At 36.3% G+C, this 23491-nt stretch overlaps 1 protein-coding gene across 1 annotated transcript in view; it reads right to left on the bottom strand.

Annotated features, from left to right (window-relative positions):
* Positions 1-6036: 6036 nt before the first annotated feature.
* LOC120779775 overlaps positions 6037-23491 on the bottom strand; it is an 83456-nt gene continuing 66001 nt past the window's right edge. The window contains exon 3 of the mRNA XM_040112153.1: positions 6037-17861. Within this exon, the coding sequence (XP_039968087.1) occupies positions 9889-17861 (7973 nt within the window). The 3' untranslated portion in view covers positions 6037-9888. The remainder of the gene's footprint in view (positions 17862-23491) is intronic.

Raw genomic sequence — 23491 nt, 5'->3', positions numbered from 1 at the left:
TTTCGGCAGGTTGAGATTAATTCCTTGCATCGTAAATAGCAACGCATCTTGTGGTGAGAATCTCCACTCGAACCACTTCGTAGCTTCGAGTTAGCTACAGTAACGTATGGAATGACAAGCAGTCCATACAATGCGATTCGGTCCTTACGCCAATGTGCTTTAGGGAACTACAACATTGTGGAGGACGAAAACCGGGCTTCTACGGCAAGGAACAGTATCCTTGATTTTACGTCGACGACTATTTGGAAAGTTCTGACTCTCTGGTGGAAGCTGTTAGTTGTGCTTATGATGTCGATGCGATCCTGGATTTCGAACTGCGCCAAAGCACTTCATGCTATCACCGATCCAGAGAAATCGGAAGCAGAAATTGAATTATGCGATGCCAACGCCACTGTCTTAGACTTACATTGGAATCCGTTGAGCAATGAGCTCTTTTTTAAGGTGACAATTGAAGACTCACATACACTACCAACAAAGCGTAGTATCTTAAGTAACGTTGCAAGGCTGTATGACCCGATTGGTATACTAGCGCCAGCTGTAGATCTGGCCACAATGTTCATTCAAACCCTGCGGAGGAAGGATCTTAACTGGGACACTCCACTACCTGTAGAATTACAAGACCAGTGGCTTGAATTTCGAAATGGTCTTCAAAAAAAAAACTGCGGTTATCCACGTGAATAGTGGCGGACAAGAAGATTATTCTAATATGGCACTTGTTACTGCAAAAACCAAGGTGGCACCGGTGAAAGAGACTACTATACCATGCTCGGAACTTTGTGCTGCCCACCCACTGGTAGTCACTCTACGTCATGTGCAAAAAGCGCTCCGTTTAGACAACGTCCCTTACACACTCTGGAGTGATTCAACTATCATTTTACATTGGATTCATAAACAACCTTCAGTTTTGAAACAGTTCATTGGTAATCGAGTTGCATACATCCAGGCCCACACCAAGGTAGAATGTTGGCGATACATTCTCTCCGAGTACAATCTGGCCGATTATGCAAGTCGAGGAATTATGCCTGCAGGCCTTTTGCATCATCCGCTATGGTGCACAGGTCCACCTTCTTGCTAAATATGCGTCGAAAATGATCCAATTGTGCAAGAACTAACGGAGGAGCAACTCCAGGCACAAACTCTAGAATGTCAACCTTTTCGTACTCTTATAACCACTCGCCAGGATCATCACCAATGTCTTATGACTTTTGCTAATGGTCATCGAATTCCTCTCATTGAGAAATTTAGCATACTTAGTCGTGCCCTCAATACAACAGCGCGATTAAGACGTTTTCTGCCACCTTACATGGGTCAGAGGCCGAATATTGTGACAGCAGAAGAATACGAATGGGCTCTGCTTCTAACTGTAAAACAAGCTCAAGGTAAGACATATATGTAGACGAGAAATAAATGCTCGCAAATCAAATTCCAGGTTAGACAGTCAAAATCACCTGTTAGCCCTAAATCCATATGTGGATCCTGAAGGCATTTTGCGATTCGGCGACAACCAATGATTATTCCCAAAGGATAATTTGTTTACTTATTAATTGCTGATTTTCATAGACGATGTCTTCATGGGGGCATCCAGCAAATCTTACAGTACCTGTGACGACGGTTTTGGATAATTCACGCGCGCTCGCAAGTAAAGTGTGTCGGAGGCATCAACGAATTCTCCAGAATCAACAAATGGCTTCCTTGGTGAACGGCTACTTGCGGCTCCAGTTTTTTCAAGCAGCGGCCTAGATTATTGTGATCCGTTCCATGTCCGCATTGGTAGTAGAAGATCAACTACAACATCTGAGACATATGCGACTACATATATTCGTCTGTATGGCCTCACGAGCAGACCATATAGAACTTGCTTAGGACTTGAGTACGAGATCCTTCATAGATGTTTACGACCGATTTATCAGTCGCCGAGGTATTTGTGCCAAGCTCTTCAGCGACTGCCGTCCTGAGCCACCGCTACCAGATATACCGCACAACCGCCCCCATTATTTTCAGAGTTTTCAAGTAATGCACGAACAATTTTGGAAACGCTGGAAAAATGAATATCTGAATTCGATTCAGGCCCGTAGCGAGTAGATGAGGCCTGAATAAAACCTCCAAATAGGAAATGTCGTACTTATTCGAAATGAGAATTTGCCACCCGCCTGTTTGCGCATGGGTCGTATCACGGACACCCATCCTGGCAGCGATGGTCTTGTCGGCGTCATTACGATAGAATACAATGGAGACCGATTGACGGACAAAAGCATGTACGTCAAACACCACCGTCAACGTCCTGTACAAAAGGTGGTAAGACTAACCGGAATACACGAAGAAATTCTGAACCGCGAGGGTTCAACCGGGGAGGATGTTCAAGACTGAGATATTGTATAGGATATAGTCCCCCATCTGAGTTTGCATACATACATACATATGTTATCGACGCTGACTATTCCCGAAATCCTAATTACATACATATTAAGTATAAGCGTATCTATTCGCACCTACATAAAGTGCATTACCTATTGATGTGCAGTTATTATCGATGCATTTATTGTACATGTGCCCACCAGAGAGCTGCAACGAATATGATAAAATCAGAACAAACAGTCGTGCCAAAAACACAATCAAATCAGTTCAGTTCAGCATAAACAACATTGTTAATCAATTCGTGTAGCCGCCAGCGTCAACTGACCTGATGCAACACGAACAATCTGTTCTTCGGCAATCACGATCGTGTAAACGTATGGCTGGCTTCGGTTGCAATCGTATCATGTCAGTTCATAGCGTTGCGACGATTGTTTGAATTGAAATTAAACTTTGGGTAAACTATAAGTAAATCTTCGAATAAGTCTATGGGTAAATCTATGAGTACAGCAAACAACAACAATTTTCTGCTGGACTGATTTGAATCATGTGTGGCAAAAAATGTATCAGCTTTGAAACGTCAGATGAAAACGTTTCGAAGCGTAAACAATGGATATTCAATCGAGAACGTACATACATATATACATACATTTGTTGTATGTATGTACTCGATGGAATTTCCATTATACATATAACATATGTACACATATACATACATACATGTATATACAAAAATATATGTATATATTTGAAATAGAACAAAAGTGCACTAGTAAATCAGTGTTTAGGGGATGATATACAAACCAAACTCGGTCGATCATTTCAATCATTGAAGCATGAGTTTGCATCACTTCGGGTATTTTCTGCTGATGCGAACGTTCATAAACAAATCAGGTATAAGCTGATCACTAGTGATATGAAGTTGTTCTCTACCGCTAATTTGAAGACAAACAGTTCGCTTCGTGTACATGAACTGAACTGACAGAATCAGACAGAGTAACAGATCAGTACTTAAGTATAAACAAAAATTTATTACTCGTTGCAGTTCTCTGGTGCCTACTGAACAAGCGGCATATAATTGCCGCTCCTTGCGGAATTAAGTTAGTGCTAAAAATAAAGTGGTGACGACAGGTAATACTCAACGCAGTTCCTTTTGTTTCATTGTAATCTTATACAGAGTGTAATAGAAGGAAAAATGAAGTAGGAAACAGTTTTTTTTTATTTTATATAGCATGTCCCACTCGGTCAAATGCCTGTTGTATTCCAAAAAATATTTGTGTACGTATCAGTTTCGCGTCTACCTAACAATAAAATACCTAGATGCGACAATGTTATATTTTTTTGATGATGCTGGAAGAGGATTGCCATATACATATAATAATAACACTGGTAAATAAAAATCCACTTGTTTTTTGTGACATGAACAGAACAAAACGTTTATTTAAAAAAAAATTGCCGCAAATGCAGAAGATAGCTACAGATTTTTTCTATCAGCTTTAGTATTTTTCCTATGAGGATTTTTGTAAAAAAAAAACAGCGATAGATATATTATAGTTATATTATTTTATTAATTAAAGAGTATCTTAAAATGTTACTGTCGATGTTTTTCGGCGACATTTTGTTTTTGAAGAATCCCTTAACAATTTCCAGCAGTAATCGGCATGCAAACTGGCACTCCACTTACCTTGGTACCGTTTCTCCATATCAGAAATGTCTTGGTGGAACCGTTCCACATGTTTGTCTCTTACGGCCCTAAATTTTCGGGGAAAATCCAGATGGGAGTCCAGAAAGTGAATTTTTAGGAGCATGATGTAACACGTGTTTTTAAGGTAGTAAGTAGTTCAGTCACAAGATCTTTGTAATTGTCAGCTTTCACATTTCCAAGAAAATTTTTAACAACGCTTTTAAAGGCACTCCAGGCTCGTATTTCAGTTTCATTGAGCATTTACTTAAATGTTTTATCTTTCATTAGTTCTCTTATTTTAAGACCCACAAATATGCCCTCCTTATTTTTTTTCACTGACTCTTGGAAATTTTTGATTCAGATACCCAAGAACCCTCTTCCATTTCTGTCCATTGCTTTAACAAAATTCTTCATTAAACCCAATTTAATATTCAAGGGTGGTAGTAATACATTTTTGCGATCAACTAGAGGTTCACTGGTAATGGGTTTTTGTCTCGGAGTGAGTGCTTGGCGTACTGGACACTGCTTCTGTACATAATGACAATCTCTTGCACGGCTGTTCCATTCGCAAAGAAAGCAAACATATTTTGAATATCCTAGTTGCATTCGAAGAAGAAGGTCTATTACCTTTAGGTCTTCACATATTGCTCAACCATACTCATAATAACGTATATGCTCTAAAAGAACTCTCATATTCTCATATGATTCCTTCATATGAACCGCATGAGCTAAGGGCACAGAAGGATATTTGTTACCGTTGTGAACCAATACCGCCTTAAACTAAGTTTAGAGGAATCAATGAATAGACGCTTATCATGTGGATCATGTTTTTGTCCCAGTGCATTAAACAAAAGGTTAACTTTTGAACAGTATACTAGATCCCCTTCTTGAAGAAAGTAATTTGGGAGGCCTTACTGCCTTTTTCTGTAAAAGGTCCAACCTTTGAGTCTGGATGCTAAAAGTTCGGACTGCGATTTTGGAAGGCTTAGATCTCGAACTAAGTCATTAAGTTCACCCTGTGGAATTAGATACGGCACTGTTGAACATCCTGGTAAATCAAATAAAAAATCAATTGTCATTTCCTTTGTGGTTTCTGTAACATCGCTTGAAGAGCTAGTCGATTCTAGTTCCCCATCGAGACTCCAAGATTCTGGTGTTTTTAGAATAGGAGGTTGCTCACTGTGTTTGATAGGTCTTAAAGCTGATAATAAAGTTTTACAACAGATATGAGTGGCCCATGCTTTGTCTTGGTCCCCAACTTTAACACCAAAATACAGTTCGTAAGCTTTTAGCACAAGCTGAATAAAATTACGTCTTTGCGGTTTAAAAGTTAGTTCTCCGCACACATAAAAAAAACTGTTGGAACTATTTACGCAGTGCCTAGGCATTGTACCTAAATATCTTAAACACAGTAATTTCAAAAATGTAAAAAAATGTGCACTCAAAAACGTTTTGCTATCCAAACATAGAACACGTAACCGATTCGGACACCGTTAGTCTACTTATAAATTTTGTAAAATAAAATGATCGTAAAATACGCTGTTTACTTCAAACAAGCAGGCAGAACCGGTCTAAACCGGTTACAGAATATCTGTGGGTTATAGAAAAATGGTGTTGGTTTCCTCCTAAACAGTTTTGAAAATTTGTTGATGTTTATGCATTTATGTATAAAGCTCCCTTCCTTTGGGAACCCTGTTATAATCTCTAGCAGCAATAAACTTACAGCCAAATTTTCTAAAAAAAATTAAATAAAAAAATGTATTATAATTACATGCATTTAATACATCTGGAAGATTTGCAAAGTGTTTCCTCTGGTAGTATGTGTTTCTGATACTAAGAAGAAATCAATATTTTGTATTGAATTCGCGTATTTTTCTTACCCTTTCTTCGAATAAAAAAGTGGACTCGGGTATTTTTCTGTTAAAATATCTATGGTATATTTCAAATATTTTTGGTAAACAGAAGAATATAGAAATAGATAAGGAAGTCATGGATAAAACTTTATATAACAAAATTAAATTAAATTAGTTAGTAGAAGTTTAATAGTTTAAAGTGTTATTTGATAGTCGCATATGCTTATATTTTGGTCAAACAACATTTGGTAATAACACATACATATATACATTTAATTTTTTGATACAAAGTTGATTGCTATTTTTTAAATAGTTTTATAGCTATTTTGTGTTTCTGATACGAAATCGTGGGCCAAAATTTTTACTATCATAAATAAGGAATCAAATGACAAGCATGTTTTCACGATCCCTTCAGACTAAAAATAGGCTGTGTACGATAATGTTGCAACCTGAATATTTTTGCAAAATTGAATCCATGATAATATTGAATTAATGGAAGAAAAATTAATTGTTTTAAAGTATATTTAGTGAGGTAGGGTAAAAATAAATTTTTTCGAACCACAACCTTCTCGATTTGCATTAGCGTTGCCGTTACTACGTCCTAAAGCGCGTTAATAGCGTTTTCGTTGCTATCACCACTTTGATAACTAGTTTTTTAAATTAAATGAAATCGGAGTTAATATAATTCTTATGCTAATAAGTTAAGGAAATTATTTGATTAGCTTATAATTTTAAAAATTGTAGTTGAATTATTTCAATCTCAGTAATTTGGCGAACTCGTTGCCATTGATATGTGCTCAAATCTAAATACATTGCGCAAAATAATTATATGGTACAATGTTTCAATGCAATAGTAGTATGTTGAATTTCCATATGAAATACTGCAATAAGGATTAAAAAGAATAAGAATACGATCGAAAATTTTCCAAAGGATCTCAAAAATTATGTTAAAACTCCTCGAACAGGCCAACCACCTGTAATAAAAGGAAAGAGAAGTTCGAAAAATCAGTCGTTCGGTTGTTAATGAGAACATAAGCCTTTCGCTAAATCGGTGTTAATTGTCTTTTCATTCACGCGTCTAACCAATCCTGAAAGCAGACGACACCATTCGATATGAAAAGGAAAGTGCTAAACCTAGACGTAAGATATAAGTTGGCGTGACTTTAGTTTGCTGCAAAGTAAGGACATCGAATTTGAAATCTCATATTTATTTAGTAAAGAGAAAAAGTTTAATTTAGGTATATGTACCCAACAGTTTTCAGTATTATTATCAAGATATTCGTCGTGAGAGAGAAAACCGATAAACTAGAAACTTTAAGGGAGGATCGCTTATGATACGCTATGGACATCCTGGAAAGACTCCTGATTTTTTTGTGTTACAAAAAATGAACTCAGAAATATACATTTCTGAATAACGTGCTAGTGAAGTTTGGTGACCAATTTTGGATAGAACGACTTTCCGACAATGATAACGCACAATTTCATAACGCTGCGCCTACTCGAAGACATTTGGAAAACAAAAAACTTTGATAAATTGGAACAATTGGCATTTTATACAAGAAGTGTATTCCGATAGGTCCAAACAGTATTGAAATTGAAAAAAGTAATCCAATCTTTCCTTTTATTAGAGGTGAAAAAACTAATCCAAAAGGAATGGGCAAATATTGATTTGTCTTTATTGGAAAATTAATTAGGTCCATGCCACGAGAGGTCATATTGATTACTAAGGTAATATTTAAAGTTATAAAATTTGCAAAAAATAACATATAGGCTTTTGAACTGAAACAGAATTACTCGTACTATAGAATTATTTTGCAAAGCATGAATGTTGTCTGTTTTATTATATTTATGTTATTAGTTAGAAATAAATAAATCATTATAAGCAGAACTGTGGCGTGGATTCTAAAATATCCACAATATCTTGAATAAAGTTCTTAAAGTTAGCGGAAAACGTGTGTTCGTGAAGTATCTGTAAGGAAGAGGTCGCCACATCATCTAATTCATTTACAAGTTAATTTCCTTACATTCATACTCTTGCAAGAGAAATTTCATTAGGCATGAATGTTAAAATAACATGAGCTTTACGTTGCCTTATTATTTATTATAAAACATTACGCATGGATCATTCGCTGAACCTGTTCGTTTTGGTAAACAAATTCGACATTTGTTTAAAATTTACCTTTAAATTGCATAGAATGCATTATATTTTAGTTGTAGTCAAACTGAGTATGGTATTATGATGAAACTGAAATGTTATAACAGTAAGTTCCCTTCAATAGAAAACAAAATAAAGAAAAAGTCACCATTATGATGGATGTTAAGCCAGTTTATTGCCAGGTGTAAACGTGAAGGTTAAACTCAGTGCTTTTGCTGTTATGATTGTGTATATGCTGTTTTTACAAAAAATGGATAACGCAAGTATGTAATCAATGGAACAATCTCTATGATGCAAGACATATACTACGTCAATAGCAAGGCCGCTTGAATATTGAATATATGAAAATGACAAGATGACTTAAGGAAGGTGCTTTGTTGCTAATCCGACATACTGGGTTAATCGATGTTTCAATGAAGAGGTGCCACTGAACGAAATACTTATATAACCTTTAAATATAGTATATGTCCGCGTGCGTAAAATCGTTTCATTTAGTATTCTTGAAGCGATTTCATGAACTAAGTTGGTTCGTGTTATATCCCATATGTAGGAATTGATCGTGTTTTCGGCAAATTTTCTTCCGCCGCTTTCTTGATTTGAACTCAGCGCTGTTGAAACCAGTCTTGTCTCATTAAAAATTCTTGACTACAGTTTGTATTAGCATATCTGGTGGCTGTGAAAATAATGATTTTGTCTGCGTCTTATTTTGGTTTTCGGCATTTTTATTGTTTTTTTTTTTACAAATTTTGGGCTTTGGTTTCTCCGATGCTGCCCATGATTCTTCCTTTTGCGCCCACGTCTGTTTTTACTTCTGCTCGGAGCTGCGGGTTCTTCCAAGTTCCTTGAAGTTGTTTCTTCAGATTTCTGCGACTTTTTATAAAATGCTACATATTTTGTAATACTCTCTACATTTTATACACTTGATAACAATACGTCCAAGTTTTGGAATGGAAAGATAGGATGGTTAGGAGTTTTTTCAGGGCCGGGAAAGTTATTAAATTTATCTTTATACACAATATTTTTGATACACACTGATGAGTATATATTAAAATTATAAATTATATTTGGCAGCGTAACATACAAAAGGTTTGCCATGCTTCCATCACTCACAGAATATGCTTGCTGATTACTTTTGTTTATGTTGTTCTCTGGTATCAGTGATTGTTTCCATTGTTGCTGTTTTTGTTTTTTTTATAAAAATTTTACGTCGTGATGCACAAGTACATAGGTTGTTTAACTATAGTCGGTTGTTGTATTGTTTACTTTTCTCGACGACGGTGTTGGCAGTTTTCTACGCCGTACGACTACCTTCTTGCATCTACAGCTTAAATTAACAATATTCAAAGCTATATTATTTTTACTACTATCATACTCGTTTAACATTTTCAACACATCGTCGTCCATGTTATCGTATTGTAGTGGTGGCACACGCCTATATTTCTTTAAACGAAATGCACTCCTTTTGCTCCTGTCCACCATTATATCATTATGCGTCTTATTACAATTTGCACTAAGAAATGTGATTTTGTTTTTAATAATATTTATGTACAGGATTTTGCTGGGCATTATTGTGTTTCGTATTATCCCCAAAGTAAATGAGTGGCCCATTTTAGTTTTCCTGCTGTTTTTTAACCTTAATTTCTTCTTTGCCATTCTCTACAGTTTCATTCCCCTCCTCTTCGTCGTCCTTATTACTGCTGCCTCTCAGGTTGTACGCGTGAATGTCTCTTTACTTTCCAAATATAATATTTTTAAATATACTTATCGACGCTTTCGTGCCTACAGTGACAATATTAATGACCTCAAACTAGCATGAGGATGGCAACTCAGTAAGGTCAATTACATTAAAAAATTATTTTTATCTTTTTATGTCCGGTCACGTTCGACCTTTGCTTAAGATAAATACTCTCTGTAATTTGAGCGTCTCTGCTTTGCAGCGGCATAGTGGGCACTAATTGTTTTTCAAGTGTTACTGCGTTTTCAAATGAGTGCGTACTTTTCGCAATCCATGTATCCACATCGCCGACAATACTCTCTAGCGATTGCGTTTGCTGGTCCACCAAATGAGGTCCACCACTTTCAAGTAAATTTAATTCAATCTGTTTCTTCATTTTATCATCCTTCAATTGCGGCATTAGATATGTAGACACATATTCACTGCCATCAGATGCGTAAAAATCATGGATTGTATAAATTTTGGAAGTTTGTTGTAGATCACCAGGGGCTTGGCGTTTGTGTATTGTGGAGTCAGAGCCAAGTGGTACGGTACTTAAAATTGTACTAAACTCACCGGGTCGGCGGCCGGATACATACAATGTTATTATACTAGAACGCTCTGGCACTTCATCTTGAAATGATTGATGTTTACGCTTATGTCCTTTGCTGGACTTTCGCGACTTCTTTCGGCTAGTTTTATTATTTTGCGTATAATCCTCGTTAACTGCTATATCATTATCATTTTCTTTAGGAAGTCGTATATGGTTCGTATCAAGTTCTTGCAAATTATCACTTAATAGTAAATTCGGTACCGTGGAATGTAGTATTGGTAGCTGTGGCTGTTCAATGTGTGGCTGTAGTTGTTGCTGCAATAATAGTTGTTGTATCAGCAAGCTATTAACCTGTGGTGCGGAATGCGTTTGTTGTGTCGGTGTTGTAACAATAGTATCTGTCACAAACTCAGTAGCTGTTATTGTTTGCGCAGTTGTATCGTAGACCGTAGTCAATATCTTTTTGCCCTGGAATGTAACGGGTAAGACGGTAGACATACCCTCAAAAACTGTTGTAACATATGTAGATGTATGCGTGCGATATTCAGTAACCGGTATGGGTGGTAATTGCGGTACTAAACTACCTACACCTAACTGAATAGGTGCAGGTGTTGCTGCCGCCCCTAATGCTCCAAGTAATGGATTAGCCGGTGGTAGACCTATATTTCCGAGCAGCAACTGCGATAATAATATGTTTGCCAATGGCGCGTTTGGTGAAATTTGTGGCTGAGTTGTTGAAATAACATTTTCCACTGAATAAACTGTTGATGGTATTACGTGCGAAAAGGATGTTTTGCGGCCACGTATTGTAGTGGGTGTAAAGATAACGGTTGTCGTCGGCGACTCATGAAGTACGTACTGTGTAACCTCAGTAACTCCACCGAAATTCACGCTTGAGTCTTCACGGGTCAATGCCAACATAGTTTGTCCATTACTACCCAGAAAAGTGGTATATTGCTGAGGAGACAAAATCTCCGTGCTCGTTTTAGCTGTCACAACATTTTTATATTCAGTAATTTTACCATTGATGACAGGTATAGTTACTTCGGCTGGTATAACATGTGTAATAGTTATAGTGCCATCATATGGTAGTACAACAGTATCAACATTGTAATCGTTACGACTGCGTCCACGCACGGTTGTACGTGTGCGACTTAAGTTGGTACGTACACGCGAAGACGTGCTACGTGCAACTGCATCTTGTGACAAATTGCTATTGTTGTTGTATGTTTTCCGCCTATTGCTAATCGTTGGAGAAGACGAACGTCTAGATGAGGCTGCTGTCTGTGGACGTCGAAAGTGGCTAGTTCCTGGGCGTGTCAAACCTTTTTGAGTTGTTGTGGTTGTATCTTTTTCACGTAGCGTGAATTGAGCTCGACCGTTAGAGGGGCGTGTTGGTCTGATAGCGTAGTGATTTCCTGTACTTGTAGTAGTGGCCGGTGCTGTAACGGCTTGTGTACTGGCGTGTTGCAAGCCATAGCGTGGTGCAAAACGACCACTTGTTCGTGAACGGGTTACCGCTGTAGTTAAGAAAGGTGGCGTTTCCGGCTCAATGTCTTCATTATAATTTTGATCTTCGGCAGTAGTAGCTGAAGCCGTTAACTTTGGACGCCTGAATCTATTTCGAAAACTACTTCGCCTTTGTAATGGAGTTTCAGCTTCACGACGTACACGTATCGATTTCGATCTTGTAGATAAATATTTTATTTTATAGTTATAAGTTTTGGAGGATTTCTCAACTCCTGTTGATAATTTATGTTGCTTAATATTAGAACGCCTACGACGGTTACTATCTCCTTCGGCATCATCTTCATTGTCTTCTTCATCTTCGTCATCATACTCGAAATCATCATCGATATCAACATTGCCTTCTGTACTGTCAGCTTTTTTATTTTCTTTGGCTTCTTTAGTTTCTTGATTTGCTTGTCTCTGTAATAGACCACGTGGTGGAAAAAGGCTATTTTGTGGCCGCGTTCTACCTAGTGCATTGTTGAATTTAGGTCTCTCTAAGCTTCGTGCCCTTGGTGTTTGCGTCGTTGTTGTAGCACTTGTAAGAGTCGTCGTTTTAGCTCGTAATGTTAAAGGATTTCGACGTTGTGAAACAGCACCAATAGAAGAAATGCTATTCGCTCCGTTTACTACACGCTGACTAGCTGAAATAAAACCAGTCGGCCTATTTAATGGTCTCCGAAGACGTAACAAAGGATTTTGACTGCGGCGGGCTGCATCTGTAGATCCTTCATCATTTTCATCAAAACTCGCTTGAAATTCTGGAGTAGTTGACTCCTCACCAATCGTCTCGGATGTCAAAATAGGTAAACTCTCTGTAGATGGCGTATTTTGTTGTCCAACCTGAGTTAAGCTTGTAGATTTAATACGTAAACGAGAGTTACTGGCGTAAGTGCTAGAAAACCCTTGCCGATTGCTTGAAACAGATGAGGGCCGCACTAAAACTCCGGCACGTCGTGTCGATGATTGTAATCGTGTCGATGATGTCAGACGGTTCCGGCCCACACTAAAACCGCTTGCAGACAAAATTGCTGGTGTATTTGATGTACTGACACTGCCAGTAGAAGATAATGATTTGATCGGACGCCCGAAAGTGCGGCGCGACGATGAACTGTTTGGTATGGCAGCGGAGGCACCTGTGGTTATTGTTATGCCTGTAAATACACCCTTACGAGTGCTAAAACGCCCGCTAGACTTAAGCGCAGGTGTCGCAGTTATTGTTGGTGTGAAATCATGTCGTGTTATAATTGTCGCACTACTCGTAACACCGTTTTTCTTTTTTGGCGCGAATTGGGGACGATTGCGTGAAGTGAATGGGCGGATTATTGGAGTAAATGTATGCTTCTTTGACTGATAGGACAATCGCTCTTTATTAATTTTACCGTCAGCAACATCCTCATCATCATCTTCAACATCGAAATTCTCTTCATCCTCTTTAGTATACTCGTTGGCCGCAGTTGAATGAGAAGCATTGTCAACAATGCTGTTTTGTAACGTTAGTGCAACAACATTTAGTGTGGCTTCGATCTGATTTGTTGATTGTAAAGTAAGAGACGGTTTAATGGACCCATCAGTGGTTATCATATTATTATTTGTCTCAAAAATAAAACTGGATGTACTCTCAATTATTTGCGCATACCGATTCTCAATGAAAGTACCAATAACTTTGGATTGATATAATGTAGTTGTATGATTACCAATACGGGTACCCTCGATTAAACGCACAAGTCCCGTTTTGTACTGACGTACCGAACTGATATCTGAATTTGCTATCATACTGCTTGCAAACAGGGCTTGCTTAAATTCATCAACGTGTAAACTGGATGTGCTGCTAGTGAAATTTGATTGCATACCATCAATGGCGGTTGTAGCTAATATTTCCGTTCGATAATACAATGTACTTACACCACCTGCATCAATAATCCTTTTGTGGTCATAAAGCAGTGTATTAGGACTTTTTTCAAGTGTGGGCGTAACATCGTTGTTTACAGCTAACGATAATATATCAGTCACTAAATTAGCACTGCTCACAATATTACGTTCCCCTGCGGCTACTTCAATTGTTTTATCTGCAATGTTTGTTGGTGGAACCACATGTGTTATAGTCTCGAATCGTGAGTCAGTTGTGGTCCCATCTCCATTATATGATGTTGTATAATATGTATACGTAGTATAGTAAGTTGTTGGCTCAAAAGCCGCTCTGGTGATTTCGTTATCAACACTTGAGTTTCTTACGCTATTATGAACAATATTTGTAGAATTCACAGTCGTAATTTTATCCAACTGATCGGTATTCGATATTTCTGTCTTTGGTTGTTCGCCTTGGAAAATATTCCCGTTACTTAACTGTACATCTGCTGTTATGGGTGTTGAAGATATTGTGCTAGGTGTTACTATATTGGATACGGTTTCCTCTCTGCTAAGTGTAGTGATTTCACCATTTTTTGCCAGTTTTGTCCAGTATGTGAAAGTAGTGAAATATGTTATGGGTAATGTTACTTCATCTACACTTGATGTTTTAGTCGGCTGAAGCGTTTCCGTTACGACATCGGTTGCTGTTTCTAGACGACTTATAACGTTTGTCTCATTATTGCTATACATTGTCGTATAGTACGTAAACGTGGTAAAGCTTGTCTGCAATAATAGAACGGCTGAAGGTCTTATTTCGTCAGTATTGCTTTCGGAGCTGATTTGATCGAAGAAGGCTTCCTGATTTTGATTGATAATATGTTTTTTGCCATTCGAACTGCTTGAACGTATATCCGTCACCAATGTATAATTGCTGAAGCCAAGATGGTCGTCATGAAAAAGTATTGAAGCGTGTGCTCTTATTGTATCATTTCTTTGTCGTTTAGTGTCAGTATCAATGTTATTAGCGCCAGTATCCTGATTTAATTTTGACAACTTCTCCGCACTACTTGCAATGTTATCACTATTAATACGACTTTGTTTGTCAATCTCAAATACAGTAGTGGATGTTACCGCATCCGTTACATAATTTGTAAATACCTCGGTCCTAGACATGATTTCCGTTTCTCCTTCTACAAATACAGTCGTATAGTATGTATAAGTTGTAAAGTAAGTTTTCATTATTTTACTATCATCCAAAAACATGGTTGCGGTATGTGCATCTGATGCATCTCCGGTTTTATCAATATCAATATCATGCTCTCCAACACGCAGTATAGTCCCTAATTCAGTAGGTAGTACAAATTTACTGCTGCTGCTAACCTTATTACCATTGTTCGATGAATCACGGGTACTAAGCTTAAACGCATTCTCTGTATTTAATATTTCTTTTGTGGTAGAAATTGGTTCGATTTCATCTATATCGGACTCTAAAGTTGATGTTATAATATTCGTAAAAACTTCTGTGTGACTCGATATACTATTACTGCTGTCATCATTAAAAAATGTTGTCAAATACGTATATGTCGTATATAATGTTTTATATATCAGTTCAATCTCTTCACCCGAATCATCTTCCACCGCATAAATTGACTGATTGAAATTTATATCGCTATCACTTTGATTATTGACATCAGTTTCATTATTATTATCGCTATCTACAGGATCAGGTGTTGTATACTCTATAAGGTCTCTCTCAATTATATTAGCTGATATTGTGGTAATGTAATCAGTGTCATCGTCGTCAAGACCATCACTTACACCATCCATGTTCTCGGTCAGTGTTGCCGTGTCAATATTATCTAATCCTGGTTTCTCTAACCTTACGCCATCGTTTGCTATTTCGTTTATTTCGCCGATGGCAAAGCTTGTCGCGCCTACAGCTGCTGTCTGTGGTTTGATACAATAAAATTTAGTAGTTTCTAAAATGTCGAAGGTAGGCAGAAATACAGTTTCGATTGTCGAATATTTTATGGCTTCATCTTCGCCTGGTAGAACCGACTCTCGTAGAGTGTTTAGCTGGGTGATTGTTTTTGCTATTTGTGTGAGAAAAGTTTGTGATGTTCTAATGCAATCTCTCAATTGGACAATATCATCGTCGGTATTCATTTCCTGCACATCTATTTTAGTATCATTTTGAGAAACTTCTGATACATTTAAAACGCTTTGAGATGCATCAATAGAACTACTACTACTACTTTTTTCGACTTCATATTCATCCGAAGTAATATTTGCTAATATTTTGGGAACAACTGTAGTTGTTTCGACACTATCTTCGTATTCCCCGGAGGTTGTTTTTATATTACTTAAGGTTGAAGTTCCGTATTCTGGTTGTGTTGTTATCTTTATATCTGTCAAATTTAAAATATCTGTAGCCTTGGTAGCGCTAACTACTGGCTCCACAAAATTAGCAAAAGGATCATCTTCATAGAATATTGTTGTGGCACCACCTAATGTCTGTAATTCCGAGCTAGTATTAGTAGGCGTTATTTCGAAAATAGCTGTAGTTGTGTGATGCGATTCGCTGCTTTGCAATGCTTCTACACTTTTTGAAACTAATTCAACTGTTCTAGTGATTGATTGTTCGTTAGTATTTTCAGGTAGTTTCAATAATAACGAATTATCTATTATATATAATGGGGCGATTGTTTGCATAGTTGATGAAATACTTTCACGTGATGCCGCTACACGCGAAAGTGACGCATATATTTCTGCAACTTCATCGTCTGAAGGACGCGAATATGCAGTCGTTGAACCGAGCATATTTTCATAAGTTTTAAAAGTGTTATCACTTACACTTAATAACTTGTCCGTAAAATAGGAGATTTTGATATTTTCAATAGATGGGGTCACTAATTTTATTTTTTTTAAAGATAGTTCTTTATCATTAACATCAGTTGTTAATGTTTGTAATATTCCCTCCGCCTCTTCTATTGAAATTTCGCTACTAATATCAACGAAGTTTACGCTTTGTATCATGTTTGAATTTAAATCCATTAATTGCAAATTGGGCAAACTGCTAATTTGTTGGGTTGGTTCAACTTCAAATTCCATAGCGACGTTTATAGCACCAATTGTTGTTTCTTGTTCATTATCGCTAACACCACCTAACGTTGCTTCACCCTTAATTGACGTCACACGGCCTAAATTAGTATTTTGTGTAACGCTGCTAGGAGAAAAAACAATCACACTCTCCCCAACAACAGTTGTAAAGTCAGCAAAACCATAATACGTTATTGTTGACAATTGGCTATTAAAGAGTGGCTTCGGAGCATTTCTCAGGGAACTGCCACTACCATTAGGATCCATTTGTTTTAGATAGTACTGTTTCGGTGAACGGCTTAATTTGTTATCATTGTTTTTATAATTATTCACTGCGTTGTCTTGTGTGAGTTCTGAATGTTCGATAATAGTTTCTGCAGTTAATCCACTTGGTGAAAAGGGATTACGAACAGTGTATGTGGCCAAGTCGCCGATGGGCATCACTTTATTCACGTCTAATATTCGCGCAAATTCTTGATTTTGATTTCCTGCATTGCCAACTGTATGCAATGAAAACAGATGTTTTGGCGTATTGTTACGAGCAACACCAGTTAAATTTTGTGATAACAGTGTTGCGATTATCAAATTGCTAACTTTTTTCTCATCGTTAATTAAAGGCTCTTGTTGTTTTTTATTCCTTGCTTCACTTAAATGAGCAAAATCAGTATTGCCAACAAAAATATTACCATCATCGTGGAGTAAACGATCATCAATATCTTGCCAATCGGGTAAGTCAGCATTGAAAAGGTCGTTATGACTCTCTAATAAGGATTTGGATTGTAGTTGCAAATTATCGCCTACCCAACTAGTGACAACTGTTGGTGATACAACTGCTTGCTGTGACTCTTGTTGTTTGTGGCCATTGTTATATAATACTCGAGAACTTCTTTTCAAGAATTGTGCATATAACCGTCCACTATCGAGCGTTGTCCCGACTACTTGTGTGGCGTATTCCGTTGTTACACCTTCTTGTATGAATGTGCGTGCAGTGGATGTTAATAAACCAACTTCAGGACGAACATTGTGATGGTACCCTACATAGTCACTGCGCCCGTTATTCGCGCTATTAACTAGCACAACTGCCGTCAAGTCTGTTAGATTGACATTTCAGTTTTGTTATTTAATTAACACATTAAGGTTGACAAATAGACACGAGAACGGCAAATATTTACATGTTTTTTGAAATTTAAATTGATATTTACAGTATTTAGCAATAATTTTTCATATAAATATGGTAGTAAAATATTTGGCGTTTATGTTTATTAATATATGTATTTAAATACACATTTATATTTATGTACATTAAATATTATTAAAAGTATATACATACAACATTTTTACAGCATTATTCGTTTTCGCACCACACAGATATATAGCCGCAACAAGTGGTTGGAGTTGTAGGTAATTTCAAAATGAATACATACAAAATTTTAATAAAGGTAGTGATAGATTGGTGCATGTAGTAACCATTGCCAAACAAATCCATTTTAATAGATAGAGAAAAAGAAAGAGAAAGAAATATAATAATACAAATTAATATAAAAAATGTATGGTAAAAAGATATTGTAGTTTACATAAATTCATTTATTTAGGTTCATTAAATACCTACGTTATAAGTTATGCAATAAATATGTATCGGCATTTGATATTTTTCGAAAATAGTAAGTAGTAATGATAGAATTCCCACATTGCAGCATGCTACTTCAAGAGCAACAAATTAAAATAGGCATAATGGAAACCACTTCCCATTATTTTTGGTAACCATAAATTATCTATGTATGTATATCTTCAAATGGACAGCAAATAAATGATATACAGAGATGTTACTATAAATAGTATATGCAAATTGTGTCAATTGATTTTATGATATTTATGTAACTAATATAATATGGTACTTAATAATTACATTTGTCACGTTACAGAAATACGACTCTGTGTGGAGCGGCACGAGAAGACCCTTGAAAGAAAAAAGGAAAAATCATCGAAGACGGCATTTACTTGTTAAAATTACTTTCATTTGTTTTTGTATTTTTATTAATTGTTTTTCAAATAAATTTAACTTGTTTCTCAAAAAAAGTTGTTGTGCAAGCAATTGTGCGAGTCACATTCATATGCCATAATATAAATATTGGGCTTCACTACGTGCGGTTTGCTACTGCCTGTGTGCGTCCGTGTCATTAATTACAAGCATTGAAGTTAATTCTTTTTCTCACTCCAACATTTCGAGCTTCTTGCCTAAATAAATGTTTTTACGGTGTTTGACTTGTAATATAAAACTATCCGGCTCGAAGGATCAAATGTTTGAATTATAATATAAAACTGTATGATTGTATGATCAAACTTTAAACTCAAATAAGAATCTTTAAGTTCTTACCGCTGGGGGTGGACCTTATTTGAGCTGAGAAATCTTTCATTCTAATTTTGTTTACATATTGTTTGTAAGTCCTAAAACTAAAAGAGTCAGATATAGGGTTATGTATACCAAAGTGATCAGGGTGACGAGTAGAGTTGAAATCCGGATGTCTGTCTGTCCGTCCGACCGTCCGTCCGTGCAAGCTGTAACTTGAGTAAAAATTGAAATATTATAATGAAACTTGGTACACGTATTTCGGCCCACTGCCACGCCCACAAAATGGCGAAAACCGAAAAAATTTAAAGTGTCATAACTAAGCCATAAATAAAGATATTAAAATGAAATTTGGCACAAAGGATCGCATTAGAGAGGGGCATATTTGGACGTAATTTTTTTGGAAAAGTGGGCGTGGCCCCGCCCCCTTCTAAGTTTTTTGTACATATCTCGGAAACTGCTATAGCTATGTCAACCAAACTCTATAGAATCGTTTCCTTCAGTCATTTCCATATATAGTTCAAAAATGGAAGAAATCAGATAATAACCACGCCGACCTCCCATACAAAGGTTATGCTGAAAATCACTAAAAGTGCGTAACCGACTAACAAAAAACGTCAGAAACATTAAATTTTGCGGAAGAAATGGCAGAAGGAAAATGGGCGTGGCGTCGCCCACTTATGGACCAAAACCAATTTTTAGGAACTACTTTACCGATTTAAATGAAATTCGGTATATAATATTTTCTTAACACCACAATGATAGCATGGCTCGAAATATGGGTGAAATCAGTTCCACAACCACGTCTTCTTCCAATATAACGCTATTTTTGCATTCCATCTGATGCCTTCTCTGTATAATATATGTGGGAATGAAACGATATGGCAGCACAGAAGAGCCAGAAGAAGAAGAAGAAGATCAGCAAGACGAGTAAGAAGTGTACGACGTGCGGCAAGATTGAGCTGAATTAATTTTAATATAAATCGTTTTCTCATTGTATTCTTGAAATCAATAGTTTGGTTTAATAAACCACATTACTAATTTGTTAAATATAATTAATCTTGTCTACATAATTGATCTTGCCCACGAATTTGGGGGCTCAACCTTAAAGTAAAATATGTGTGGAATAGTGTAATTGGATATTTCAAAATGGCGAATGTACAAAGCTTTGGTAATGTACGTCAAAATATACGACGAATGCGAAAAGAGACCATTAGCGCATTGCATAGATTTATTTTCGAAGACGAAGGTGATAGGCGAAATAGAAAGAGGCTGCGCGAATTTGAATGTTTTAATTACGACGAGCATGACGACGAGTATTCGCAAAAGTCCGCACACATTGCATCAAATTTATCGGTAGCAGAATTGATTTCCATTTGCAACTTGCTACAACTGAGCTGCAAACAGGAAAATGTACAGTTGCACATCTTTCGAAATCTACAAAAAGGGAATTCTGCTTGGTTGCAACAACGACGACAGAAGACGATAATGACGACGATGAAAATGACGACGATTGCGAAGGCGAATACTGCAGTGAGGTAGCCACAGGCAACATAAACGACAGAAATTGCGGCGAATTGGCGGACAAGTGGGTTAATCAGTCTAATTCAATTAGAAAAACAACCAACACTCATGAAAGAGAAAACGACGATTGCTTTATATCATTTAAAAACAACGATTATGTAACCGAAAAAGAGAACACAATAACACCGAGAAGCAGAAGAGCGCCATCACAATTGTCAAGATTTGCAATGAATTTTCGCGATGTTGAAGAAACAATACGACAATACGACGGAACAGACGATATACCAGTTGAAGTTTGGATAAACGAATTCGAGGAGACATCAGCTGTTATGGGATGGGATGATTTCCAAAAGTATGTGTTTGCTAAAAAATCTATTAAAAGGTACTGCAAACGTATTTCTTAACAGCGAAAGGGAATTGTTTCCTGGGAATTTCAAACAGCAACGAACAGTGCTACCATACACAAAACAATTAAGTGAAAGAAAAATAAAAAGAGACGAAAATGTACAAGATTATTTTTTTAAAATGAAAGAAATCGTATCAAGAGGAAACGTGGAGAATGCTGCTTTTATCCAGTATGTGATCGATTACATAAGGATTTAAGTTTAAATAAAAGCATTTTATACGGCGCTCAGGGTATGAGCTGAATTTGAACAAAAACTGAAAATATACGAAATGGTGCGATCAAAATCAAAAGATGAAGAAGAAGAAAAGAACAAGAAAGTAAATAGTGATTTTAACAAAAAAGCAATAAATTCAGAAAAACGAAGTATAAATAGATTCCAGAAAAACAGTGAATAATGTTGAAGCGAAAGTGGACATTCGTTATTATAATTGCGGTGTAAAAGGCCATAAAATTAGGTATTGATTGTAAAGACAGAGACAAATGTGTAAAGTGTTTTGGATGTAATAACTTTGGTCATATGTCAAAAAATTGTCCAAACAAAATCATACAAAGTGACAAACGTAATTTACAAATTGTTAAGACAAGTAAAGATATAATGATGAAAGAAGTAGGAATGGCAGATAAGATGTGGTTAGCTTTGTTTGATACAGGCAGTAAATTTAAAGTTAACATATAAAGTGTACGAATTATTGAAGAAACCGAAGTTGGTAGAATCAAACTTTTATTTAGTGGGATTGAGAATTGATAATAATAATTGAACTATATACGCCTAATAAAACTAAAACAACAAATGTGAAAATGACAATAGTGTTAAAAGACGATACGCCAATTTTTTCTGCACCTACTAGACTTCCTTTTAGAGAAAGGCAGATAATTGATAGGCAAGTTGAGCAATGGATGGAAGATGGAATTGTTGAAACTTCAGAGTCTGAATTCTGCAGTTCAGTGGTATTGGTGAAAAAACGCGATGGCACACCCAAGCTATGTATAGACTACCGATGCATAAACAAAGTAATATAAAGACAGATTCCCAATGCCCTTAATTGGAGACCAACTCGATGGACTACAAGGCTCCAAGATATTTATCACGATTGATCTAACAAACGGGTTCTTCCACGTTGACGTGCCTGATGCAAACCGCAAGTATACATCATTTGTAACACCTAGCGGTCAATTTCAATTTCTTAAGGTTCCATTTGGATTGTGCAACTCTCCCAGCGTTTTTCCAGAGTATGTAAATGCTATATTTCGAGATTTTACAAAAGGGGGAATTGCTTCTCCCTTACATCGAAGACGTTATAATTCCGGCAACTGACGAAAAAGAAGCGCTAATTCGATTAGAAAAGGTTCTAAACTTGTGCCAAGATTATGGGCTTCAAATTAACAAAAAGAAATGCCAATTTTTACAAAGACTAGTGGAATTTTTAGGCCACGTTATAGAAAATAACCAAGTCGCTCCATCAAGTGTGAAAATGGAAGCAGTTATGAAGTATCCATTACCAAAAACGTTGAAACAGCTAGATAGTTTCCTTGGCTTAGCCGGGTACTTTAGAAAGTTTATACGAAACTTTGCATTAATTGCAAAGCCGCTGAATGATTTGAAGAAGCAAAACATTGTTTTTAACATGAGGGATGAACAAATTAAATCATTTAATACTTTAAAAACCCTTTTAAGTCAAAAACCAGTATTAAGTACATATAAACATTCAGACGTATGAAACGCAGGTACACACAGACGCATCCATAAATGGTTACGGCGCTGTTTTATTACAAAAATCCCCCGATGATAGTCAATGGCACCCCGTGTATTATATGAGTAAAAAGACCATTGTATAAACCTACAAGTAACCAATCCTTCATTTTTCACTAACACATACGCAAAAATCTACTACAAATTAGGCACTTGGTACGGGTTGCCCCTAAATATTCTACTACAAATTAGGCACTTGGTTCGGGTTGCCCCCAAATATTCTGCTACTAATTAGTCACTTGGTACGGGTTGCCCCCAAATATTCTACTACTAAAACGTTAAAATGCCTCAAATCTGCTATAGCGTGTTGCCGTGTTAGGTTTTAAAATTTATAACTTTAACAATATTTTTATAAAATATTCAAATATTTTTCGATTATTTAAATTCCTAAATATTAGATTTAATCAGTTTTGTCCAAAATATTAATTATTGTATTAATATATTATTAAATGTTTCCAATTTTATAAAAAAATATTTATATAATATTTGTGTAAAAACTATGTACCCGATTTTTTTTATATTTATTTTAGTTTTTGTTTAAATAATTACAAGTTGATTGTTTTGACTTGTATTGTTAATGTATACATTCAATGGAATTATACCTGATTTTTAATATTTATTTTGGGTTTTGTTTAAATAGTTTCCAATTGATTGTTTTGACATATATTGTCAATGTTATATTTATTTTAAATAT

The sequence above is a fragment of the Bactrocera tryoni genome, unplaced genomic scaffold (assembly GCF_016617805.1).
Source record: "Bactrocera tryoni isolate S06 unplaced genomic scaffold, CSIRO_BtryS06_freeze2 scaffold_11, whole genome shotgun sequence".
Taxonomy (NCBI): domain Eukaryota; kingdom Metazoa; phylum Arthropoda; class Insecta; order Diptera; family Tephritidae; genus Bactrocera; species Bactrocera tryoni.
The sequence above is the reverse complement of the archived record's forward strand: the minus strand, read 5'-3'. Positions and strand labels throughout refer to the sequence as shown.